This window comes from Montipora capricornis, chromosome 6, assembly GCF_036669925.1.
Source record: "Montipora capricornis isolate CH-2021 chromosome 6, ASM3666992v2, whole genome shotgun sequence".
Lineage (NCBI taxonomy): Eukaryota > Metazoa > Cnidaria > Anthozoa > Scleractinia > Acroporidae > Montipora > Montipora capricornis.
In genome coordinates this window covers 39,240,767-39,252,292 of record NC_090888.1, presented here as the reverse complement: position 1 = coordinate 39,252,292, position 11,526 = coordinate 39,240,767, and the positions used below count along the sequence as shown (strand labels likewise).

The window sequence follows — 11,526 nt, the reverse complement described above, 5'->3', positions numbered from 1 at the left end:
GTAGCTTTGATATTCAATACTTCGTTTCTCAAAACTTTCAGAGGAAGAGCAGTTTCTTCTGACTCTGGTGGCTACACCATAGGGGATAGCTTTGGAGCAATGGACAGGATGGGCACTATTGCGTAACAAATATATATGGTTATCTGTAGGCTTGGAGTATATATCAAATTGAACAAACCGTCAACAAGGCTAAGCGTGAGATCCAAAACATCGAGTGAAGTAGGGGAATGAACAAGGGTGAATTTAATAGTGGGATAAAGAGAGTTGATGAATTGCGTGAATTGAAGTAGTTTATCATGTCCTAGTGTCCAAAGATCGAAGATATCATCTCTATACCTCCACCATAGATTAGGCTTAATATTACCTGACAAGTCCTTCTGATCGATAATTCCCATAGCTAAATCGGCATAGCTGGAAGCATTTTTAGGTCCCATGGCTGTCCCATGAATTTGAAGCAAATTTTCATTTTTAAACTGAGAATTGTTGTGTTGCAGGCATATTTTAACAGCTCCGACAATGCAATCGGTGGATGGAAAATTTGTTGTTCGAGAATTAAGAGCTTCTGTGATTGCATTGATTCCCAAATTGTTGTCAATATTGGGAAACATGGCGACCACGTCCCATGAGACCAAATGGCTTTCTTTAGGAAAAGGGTCCAATTTATTCAGATCTTCAATTTTTTGTAAGAGATGCGTGGTGTCCTTAACGAAAGATGGTAATTTTTGGGCTAAAGCCTTGAGATAAAATTCAGTGAAGGCTGACAGATTTTCAATGGCTGTGCCACAACATGACGTAATAAGCCTGAGGGGGTTTCCCTCCTTGTGAGTTTTGATGGTGCCAAAAGCCTTGCCTGGTTTTGCATTCCCATTGACAACCCAAACGGTTAATTTGCGATATGGCTAAGAAACTTTGAAAGCAGTTAGGGAGTATGAAAATAATCTCACCCGCTTCAACAAGGTATCACTGGATATTAACATCCTTCACAAATGTAAGCTTTTTCATATTTACCCTATGCTGGCATTAGGCCGAAATATTTTATGACATGTTTGCTGTTAACAGATGAAAGTCCGTACGATATGCTCTGATGTGCCGAGATATAAAACACGCGGATACTTTGCGAGTTGCTTGGTATTTTTCGGAGACCAAAAGGGGCAAGGAAAAATACAAGCACAAGCAATGAGCCATTTTCGAGCCGTCTCCGAGCCAACGGATCATTCAATAAGGGATTTATTATTCCAGGGATTACTACGCCATTTTCTCGTGTTTCGGCTTCTTCCCGGATTGGCTGAGAATTGTATCGGATAATAAGACGCGTGCGAATGAAGATTCGAAGTGGCTATAAGCCAGGGATCATTTGATTGGATGCTGTTGAGAATTTCTTAAAATTTGATTGGTTCACAATGTACAATAAGAGTGGAATGTTTGGTGATGCAAAACCACCTCCCCACCCTGATTAGCTCTGCTATTTGTGGGTAAGGATTTTATTAAGGAATTAATCTGAATGTTTAATGAAAACTGAATTGAACTGCGCTGTTGGCAAGTTGAGGGTTTGAAAGTTATCTTTGTTGTTTTACATGTAAATACCCTGAAAAATACATATCCAAGTGTTAAAAGCTTTATTATATATTAATGCAAAAGCTGGCAGTTTTTAAATTCCTTCCACCAAATTAAGTAGTTGAGAAATACAGTACAACTCAACTTATTTTTAATTGTGAAACTGAAGGAGCTGTACATGATGCTTACTTTGCTCATACTAAGTAACAGTTGCACCCAGTTTCTTGTAATAACATAGACAGTTCCTTCATTGAAAGATCTTTCTCTGCAAAAATAACTAAGAACAACAAAAAGATTGATTCCTGGCGTAAGGTTTTATGTTTGAATGCCATAAGAAATAAACGTGTTCGAGTCCCTTTTGGCAAATTAAATGGTAACAGTTGAAATACACGTACACAGACACTGTTCATACCAAGTAAACAGTTCTGTCAAGAGTTTTCCGCGATAATAAAGACAGACCTTGGCAGCGTCGAAAGTTCTTTTCTCAGATTATAAATATAAATTTTATGCATTCCAATAGCAACTCTATATTGCGCTAAACTATTTCCTATTTTGAGAAACCTTACTCACCAACGCTATCACTATTCTTCAGTTTCTCGCTACAGCAAATCCAGCTCAACGAAACTCAAATTCACTGCAGTTCACTTCAATTCCAATTATATTCATTTTCAGTTCTAAAAAGCTTTATATTCAACAGATTCAACTTTGATTGACTTGGAACCTTGGAATAACTTGGAATGTGAGTTTGTCTTGGAAAGTCGAATCCACAGCGAATTGAAATTCGTTGCACGGATGATTCGACAGTGGTTTGTTGTGTTTCCTATTAATTATTTTTTTCAGAAAGAACGACAGAAATCATCAACTTCTTACCTGAAAGTCGTAAACTCCTCTCCTGCCGTCGCTGAATAAAAGTGGCTGATCTAGGTTGTGCTTTGTCATGTGACTTCAGACGAACATTTTCCATATCAAGACCGAGCATATCCGACTACTAAATACCTGTGACACAAGTTTATCGTGAATTCAAAAGATACTTGAAACACTGTTCTTCTACGACTTTTAACTTTTCATAATTCGATGGAAAATTCAGAACGTCCCCTAAAAATAATGAAATAGAGCATAGGGTAGGATTCGCACTTGGGACACGTGCGCTTAGCGCTTCCGTTCCAGAACGTTCGTACACCAATTCGGCCGTCCGAACGAAAGCCGAAATTTAACAGCCCATTGATCGAGTGAACGAGTGATCGAGTGAGCGCCTGAAGTCCCCCTCACTATACCTCATCGAGACTTCGTCATCAATGAGGTAAAAAGGAATCGAGTAAAATTGGCAAAGAGGCTAACATGTTTGTCATTTCCAAATTCACTTCAACGTCACTTTCGGGTCAAGTTTAAGCGCAAATAGCAGGGGCACCCAACGACCAATTTGTTGTAAAATGTATTATTATACCCCAGTTAATGAAAATAAATGTTATTAAGGCATTTTCAGGTGTTTTTCAGTGTTGCTGGGAAAAAATTATCTGTTCCTTTTTCCCAGCAAGACACACAAGAAATTTCCCAGCCAGCTAGATAAAATTGGTTGGTTTCCCAGCCAGCTGATCAAATTTATTTCCCAGCCAGGAATTAAATTAATTAATTAATTAATTACTTAATTAACATATTAATATATATATATATATAAATGAAAGGAATAATACTACTACTACTACTACTACTACTAATAATGATGATGATGATAACAATAACAATACCTATATTGATAATGATAATGGAATGATAATGTGAAACACACAGCTATAGTGTAGTTCTTGTGTTAGTATGATACTCTACATGTACTGCTGTCTCGAGCAGTTTGAATTTTAGGAGCCTTTTGTCACCCTGGAAAGCGAGCACAGAATTCATAATACCTAGCACCATTGTACACAAAAGCAATAAAATACTTGCTAGGATAAACCTGTATAATTTTGTCTACAATAAGGTAGAACAACTGGAACCTTGAAATAGCTCTTCATTTTACATTTTTATTCATCTCTTCAGTTACACAATTGCTAATGTCCTATTCCTTGCTATTTCCATGGTAGCCTGAAAAATAATTAAAAAGGAAATAAATTAGAGACCAATATTAATTGAGTAGAGCCATCAGTAATGCTGATTGAGTTTTCAGATCTAGCTATGGACTCACTAATCATTGTTATCACAGGGGACCCACACAAAGGGTGAATTTAGAAGCAATGTATGAGAATAGCAAAAAGTTCCATAATTATTATTGTACTATTCTGCAATAAATATTTACACAAGATGAGGATAAACTATCTGAAATGATCTTGTGCTGTTGTTATTATGGCTGAAAATGGCAAATTGTAGCAATTTTACCAGAGCAACACACGTCCTTGAAATCGCTAAATTTCCCACAAGCAGCCACAATAACGACACAGCAGAACATTTCGGATGAAGGTTTGTTTATTCTCATCTTATATGCAAATATTTATCCCAGAATTGTACAATAATATGGAACTTTTTGCTATTCTCATACATTGCTTCTAAATTCAATAATACCAAGGGTCAAACACATTATGTAGGCAACCTGTGATTGTTAGTATTTGTAAAAAGTAGACTCAAGCCCCTGTAATTCTTAGATGCAGAAACCTTACGCTTAAGTTGAAACATGTTTATTTATCATGAATGTCTTTGGCGATTGGCAAAAAAAAAACAGCTTGAGGTAATAAGATCTATTTGTCATCATGGTGCAGAGCAGTCAACATATTTAGCTATATATCTTTCCAGATCAACTGAAAAATTGAAAAAAAATTCCCTTGACTCGCCAAATATGACAGTCACATCTTGAGCTGGATGGATAACAAGATCAGTAAAATTTCTGCAGGCCATATAGGTCTAGCACTTAAACTGGCCAAATTGAATGGACTTTCTCCATGCCATAAATTATTTTAATAAAATTTAAAATGTTACCATGACTGAACAACTGTTGAGCATCTTCCTCCCAATGACACGGATTTGCAGCCATTCACATTAAAGGAGAATTGAAACTTAATAGACAACTGAATAGAGGGCCAAAAAGGAAAAAAAGTTCTCAGTGCAAACCATGAATGCCCTAACTCAACCTGAGGGAAGAGAGAGAGTCATAAGAATAAACAAACAAAGAATGCCCATCGTCACAAGCCTAACTCAACCTGAGGGAAGAGAGAGAGTCGTAAGAATGAACAAACAAAGAATGCCCATCGTCACAAGCCTAACTCAACCTGACGGAAGAGAGATGGTCGTAAGAATGAACAAACAATGAATGGCCATCGTCACAAGCCTAACTCAACCTGATGGAAGAGAGATGGTCGTAAGAATGAACAAACAATGAATGGCCATCGTCACAAGCCTAACTCCACCTGATGGAAGATAGAGGGTCGTAAGAATGAACAAACAAAGAATGGCCATCGTCACAAGCCTAACTCAACCTGATGGAAGAGAGAGGGTCGTAAGAATGAACAAACAAAGAATGCCCATCTTCACAAGCCTAACTCAGTTTGGCTTTGTACAGAGACAAAGTATGACTAAAGATAATTTGTGATTGTTGAAAAGGAAAAGTAAACAATCTGCCAAGTAAAAAAGAATTAGTGCTGTTGGTCACAATAACAAATAATTGTTTTGTCAATGTATGTGTTGATGACAACAGTTATTGCTGACACAATCATACATTGTAAGAACAATAGACTAAGTATGTCTTAATTAAGCACTCTACCCAATACAAACAGCTGATCATGAGAAGCATTCTCACAATTAAAACCACAGTCTGACCAAAACCAACAAAGTTTTCTTAGTCAGAGAAAAAAAAACAATAATAAAAGCCTGCATATACGAACATATAGATATTTTTTGTCTGGCAAAATAGGGATGCTTGGATGCAGGCTTAAAGTGGATTGTTGACAAGGTCCTAATTTGTATGTAGGAGATATAGGTACTGATTGCCAGAAAAATAAATATTTGCGATCTCAAAGTCAAACTCCTTGGATAAAGTGTTTATTGCAATTTAACTGTTACTCACATAATTATAGAACCTGCTTGATTTTAGTTAACTAAACAGGGTTTTGTATAATTATGCCAAATATCTGCCAACAGGTTCTTACAAAAGGATCTCTTCGCAGGAGTTCTCGAGAGTAATAAATCGTCTTTCTAACGAAATAAACTAAATTAAAATAAGTGCGAATTTTTCTTGATTTTTACCTTGTGTTTGAGGAAAGCACCTGGTTGATCCCGTGGCTGCCTACACGAATAAGAAAAATACGTACTGCTGTCAATTTTTTACAATTCGATCGTTGGCTCAATTCGCTTCAACTGTAAAAGATCATCACGCACTTGACTAATACAGATAACCGAAAAAAAGCATTAAAACAACTACATTAGGAAGTCTTATACCTTCGAAAACGCTAACACCAAACACATTGTACACCGTCGAAACTCTGGTCGACTGTGAATGAAAATACAAGTTAATACTGTTAAATTCACTCTGTTCATTTCAATTCAGTGTAGAAGAACATCACGAGAATCTCAGCATACAGATAAAATAACAATGGAAATTAATCTTACATGTAAATGAGGAAAGCACAATCCGTGTTCGTCGATCTGTGAAACCTCCGCGCGCTTTTAACAAACGACCGAAGAAAACCGACACAGGTTTTTTCCGCAAGCGCAATCACTCTGACCAGCCGTCGTTTGTCGTTCTCAGTCTTCAGAGTTTCTACAGCCAGCTCGGGTTGACATGCTAGAAAAAGTCAGTAATTCCCAGGCAAAACCTCTATCAATGATAAATTTCCCAGCCAGCTCATCGGAACACCTGTATTTTTGCCAGCCAGCAAGATTCCTCTGGGGAACAGATAAAGTGAGGAACAGATCCGTTGGGTGCCCCTGAAATTGCCGTGGTTATTAGATCTACTTTTCGTGTGAATAAAGTGCAGTTATCATGACTTATGACATCGTAATCAATCAGCTTGACAATGGAAAATACAGAACCTCAGTACGTTCTCGTCTTCCAACTCGCTTTTCACGACAAACGTTCACTGAAGTAAATCCCTGTGGAATTGAGCTAGCGTCTGGATGGGAGACTAAGCAGATGCAAGATGTTATTAATAACAAGTCTTTATTCAGCAGATAAAAAATACATATCAGATGTTACAGTAAAATCTCTATCTATATGCGCAAAATACAAAAATAGTGAGAAGAATGTTAACTATTTTTTTAAAGTATTGTAGTTCTAAAAATCGAAATATTATATAGCCAAAGCCAAAATGTTTTCTTCAGTCGACTTGAAGTCTTGCATTGTGTGTTGTCTCCCGAGTCAAGTGTTCTCACTACTTTCAGTACTCCTTTTGGACGATATAAAAACACTCCAAATCCTGATTTAAGCCGTTCTATCTTTGTACAAGTTACTTACTTGCTAAAATGTTAAAACGTCCTATGATAAAAAAAAGATTAAAAAACATAAGCTTTCCGCTACTAGTCTATAGCCTTAAAGGCTGTTTTTTAACCTTTTTTACCAGAGAACGCTTTTACAGTTTAGCATGTCTTATCCTTGTTACAAATTAATTATTATCCAGAAAGACTCAATTAAGGACACTCTCCATGATAAAGTTTCTTCAATGCATGAACATAGTTAATAAAATACAAAGTTGCCTACTATGAAAATTTTCTCGATTTTAATGATTTATTGTGCTAATTTTAGAAATATTTTTCTTTTTCTTAGAAATATCTTCACATAGTGTAGTAAACAATAGGTATTTTTATCATGGGATAGAGCTTACACGAAAATAGTCCATTTCCGAGTTGCTATTTTCCTCGGTTTCAAAGCGAGTCCTGGTGCACAACCATTCAAATGGAATGAGTGGTGTACTTTCATGCAAATCAAACTCATTATCATTTGAATGGTTTAGCACCAAGACTCGTTTTGAACCAGAGGCAAACAGCAACTCGGAAATGGCCTATTGACTTATACTGTTCAAACTTTGAATAAACTAGAAGCATGAACTAATAATAAATAAAAAACGCACAATTTCATCTTCGATGTACAAGCACAGAAATATGTAAGTTAAATAAATCAATTACACATAAAAGAAAGAATGGATGGATGAACCATAACTCGTTAAGTGTTATCATTTCGGTATAAATGGGCTAACACCAATCTCGTTTGCAAATCACCACTGTAATACAGTCCTTAATCCGATTGTCTTGTCTTGAGTATTTTTTTCGTCATTTTTATCACTTTTTAGTTGTCATTATTTTCACCATCACCATCATCATCATTATCATCGTTATCGTTATCGCCTACGTCTCGTCGTCATCTTTAGTAGGATCTTCAAGGTCATCATCATCATCATCATCGTCAGTAGGATCTTCATTATCATCGTCATCATCTTCAGGGAGATCTTCATCATCACCATCATCATCATCTCCATCATCGTCATCATCATCGTCATCATCATCATCATCATCATCATTATCATCATCATCATCATCATCATCATCATCATCATCATCGTCATCATTATCATCATCATCATCATCATCATCATTATCATCATCATCATCATCACCATCACCATCATCAGCATCATCATCATCATCATTGTCATCGTCATCGTCATCGTCATCAGCATCATCGTCAGTAGGATCTTCAGTATCATCGTCATCATCATCATCGTCAGTAGGATCTTCTTCATCATCATCACCCTCGTCAATGTCTGTATCATCTTTTGCATCATATTTGTCTTCTTTATCGTCAACATCGTCAGAGCCTCTATCTGTTTAGCATGAAAAAAAAAACGAATTTGGATTTGTCAACTGCCATTTTACACTGATATGCAGGACAGAAAATTTAAAGGTCGGGACACTCAAGGCAAAAAGCCTCTGCAACAATTCGCCTATTCAGACATGATGTATTTTTGTAAAAATCTTTTTCGCTGCGATCAGTGGCATTGATTCAAACTGGTTTTAACTCGTGTGAGTGATCAAAGCGATAAAATAAGTGCTTGCCGCATTGATTACATGTAGGCCCCATACAATCCAGACGAGTCGAACACCTACTGCGGTACAAGCAGGTATGTTCTCCTCATTAGCGACTATAGGATGTGCGACGCGGACATCAACGAGAACGCAACCAAAAAGGCATTAAATGAGCCAGAAAATGGCTCTACGCGTGCGTTTTGAAGGATCGTGCATTTCTTTGCTGTTCTCTGTAATTATGGCTCGCAGAGGAGGAATGACTAGTATCCCACAATGCATAGTTTTTCATTTCATATTATTAACTGAAATCGTAAGGTAATTTGCATCTTCCACCCACAACGCCAAGGTGAGCAGTGCAGGAGACCACCACTTTGTGTTCATACAGACCTTGGCTCTCAGAGAAGTATATTTATGATACCTTCATTGCGTGTCGGAAGAAAAGATTGGTATGAAGTGGAAGGCTTTTACGTGTGCTACATTGAAATATTAGAAAGCTAATGTGAGCTCCATCGAAGGCTTGAGCGAACGGCGGAGATGCATAATACCCTATGTTGTTAAGAGTCAATCCGTGTGGATGCGTATGTCTCCCTTGTTGGTTCGAATTAGTTATATATTCCTTCGTTCAACATAGGAAATGAAAGAAAAGTAAGTTAAATCCGAAATCAACGTTTGTGCGATCGCTTTCAAATGCTAGACTCAAAAATGCCTGATCACAAGTGCCACTTGTTGGCTCATAAACTAGCGTATTTTGATAAAATCTTTGACTCAAAAAAGTATAAGGAAATGAGGATCCTTCTTGGTCCTTCTCCGCTAAAATATCGTTTCACCATGGATCTTTATGAGTGAAGTCCACATTAGGAAAGACCTCTTATCAATAACTGTAAAAATAACTTTACTCATGACGAGCTCTTTGGGTCAGCGTTCACGTTGAAAAACAATGGCATTTTGAATAATCAAAATAAATGAGTTTTCGATTTGACGCGTGTCAAATTTATACACACCTTATCATGGTTAGACATATACTTTTACAGAAATGTTTTTTAACTTATAAATACTATAAAAACAACATTTCTCTGCTGGGAAAGAAAAAAAAATACTGATTTTAACTTTTTTTTGGGGGGGGGGGGCGGCTTTTAGATAAACATTTTCAATTAAAGCATCGGTCTAATGTTTATGACATGTCACACGTCTTTTAACGTAACTTGAACGAGGAGAGGAAAACTCCAAATGATTAAGTTAACTGATCAACAGATGCAATAGCAAAAGAGGTAAATTGAAGTAATCTGAATAAACTCTTACCATCAGGGAGAGGCAAAGGAAGACTCCAAAAGGGACTCAATAAAGCAAAGAAACAAAAAAGAAGCAAAGTCTTGGATGCCATGTCTTGTTACGTTTTGTCTCAACTTCAGTAGCTAGTTCTTCGACGATGCTGAGGCTTGAAGTGACAATTCCTGTAGGTTTCTACAATTTATAGGTTTTGAAATAATAGAGTCATTCATGATCATAACCTCAATGATATCCGAGATATCATCTCAATATCGCGCTTTTGCGTAGTGTAAATTGTTAAGGAAACGCAACAATAGAGAAACTCGAGTGAGGCCTAAATCAGCAGTATCACTTATCGCTCGCAAAGGCGTGCTATATTTGATACCCTGGTTCTTTCCCAAGAGTTAGGGGTTTTATTTGGCGTTCTTGTGTTAACGTTTGTCACATTTTATCAAGTTAGCAATTGTCATTGCACTTTCTTGTTGTCAGCCAATTTATTTGCAGCCCATCTCCACTTTACCGTTTCAAAGTAAAATGCAAACCATAGTATTGGACCCACTCTCTGGGCTAAAAATGAAAACTCTAAAATCTAAAATAATTTCTCTCTCTTTATGTACTTCAGGGATGTTTTCCCTTAGTAATATTATGGAATTTTTTTAATGGTTACCTGGGTAATTTTAAAACAAATCCGTGTAAATTCTGAAAATACACGCCCTTGAGGTTACGCTTATGTTTAAACGTTTATTCCTTTAAGGTGGCGCTCTTAAGTTGCTTTGCACTTAGAGGGAGTAAACATAATTAAATAAAGTTTAAATTAACAGTTACACGTATATAGAATATGGCTATAATTTTTTAAGTTTTTTTCTCCTTAATTTTGAATTGATAAAAAATTTATTAAAACAATACTTCCTACATTATTTTTTGGTAAATTTGCTGTTATTGAGGCCACTTTAAAATAAAATTGATGCTGAAATGATTTGGTCAAGTTTTAGGGGCGTATATTCCTATATTCGGCTTCGAACAATTACAAACGCTTTCTTTACGGAAGCTGAAGTCTGGCTTTGCCTCAGTAATTTAAAAAAGTTGCTAGTCACCCACCCGTCTTTCAGCGACTCTTGAAATTGTATGACTGAGAGGAAAAGCAAAAAAAATCACATAAGGCACTTGAGCTTATCTGACTCATAGCAGTTCACCGCTAAGGAAGCGAGCATAAAAGTGTTACTTGTTCAAAATATCTTTTTTTGTATCGTGGGCTTCCAAGTTACAGTATTACTGACGTAAAGATGGCCATTCTTCTCAAGACTTACCAAACTAAGAGTATACAATATTTTCCAAAGGCGGATCGAGAACCTCATTACGTACACAGTGAGCAAGCCAGACACTCAGTCCTGATTGTCCCATATCGCGTGTCATGTGGTGAAATCACCATTTCCACCCATCTTTCTAAACAATATTATGTTGCTAACTGAGAGGAATTTAAATATTACCGCCTATTGCAGGCTGTAAAAAAAAACATATAAGGCAAACGAACGATTACGACTTGTTTTAAGCAATATATTACTGTATTTTTTTTTTAACAAAGACGAAAAAACAGCAAACCCCTCCATGTATATCCAGGAAGATTTCTTCTTTCCATGAAAATCTAGAATCAGATCTCGCTAAAATCGTTTGAGTTTTGACCTGTAATAAATATATATGTGACCGTCCTGA

At 36.6% G+C, this 11,526-nt stretch overlaps 1 protein-coding gene and 1 long non-coding RNA gene across 3 annotated transcripts; both read right to left on the bottom strand.

Annotated features, from left to right (window-relative positions):
• Nucleotides 1-3,554: 3,554 nt before the first annotated feature.
• Nucleotides 3,555-6,169, bottom strand: LOC138052120 (uncharacterized). Of its 2 annotated transcripts, XR_011133003.1 has the most exons (4): nt 6,142-6,169; nt 5,971-6,022; nt 4,806-5,818; nt 3,555-4,736 (listed from the first exon to the last, which is right to left on the bottom strand). It is a non-coding gene; the product is annotated as an uncharacterized lncRNA (long non-coding RNA). The 2 variants fall into 2 exon arrangements; XR_011133002.1 differs by lacking the exon at nt 6,142-6,169 and having other exon boundaries at nt 5,971-6,058.
• A 503-nt stretch (nt 6,170-6,672) lies between these two features.
• LOC138052118 (secreted acidic protein 1A-like) lies at nt 6,673-10,065 on the bottom strand. The gene is made up of 2 exons (XM_068898497.1): nt 9,850-10,065; nt 6,673-8,348 (listed from the first exon to the last, which is right to left on the bottom strand). The coding sequence occupies exons 1-2, from the start codon at nt 9,929-9,931 to the stop codon at nt 7,873-7,875; spliced, it is 558 nt and encodes a 185-aa protein (XP_068754598.1). The 5' UTR covers nt 9,932-10,065; the 3' UTR covers nt 6,673-7,872.
• Between the last annotated feature and the right edge of the window lie 1,461 nt (nt 10,066-11,526).

Bases quoted from the DNA above. Each gene is read 5' to 3' on its own strand.
- LOC138052118 (XM_068898497.1), bottom strand. From the start codon at position 9,931: ATGGCATCCAAGACTTTGCTTCTTTTTTGTTTCTTTGCTTTATTGAGT. The intron at 8,349-9,849 runs GTAAGAGTTTAT...CATGCTAAACAG, and splicing joins TCCTTTGCCTCTCCCTGATG to ATAGAGGCTCTGACGATGTT.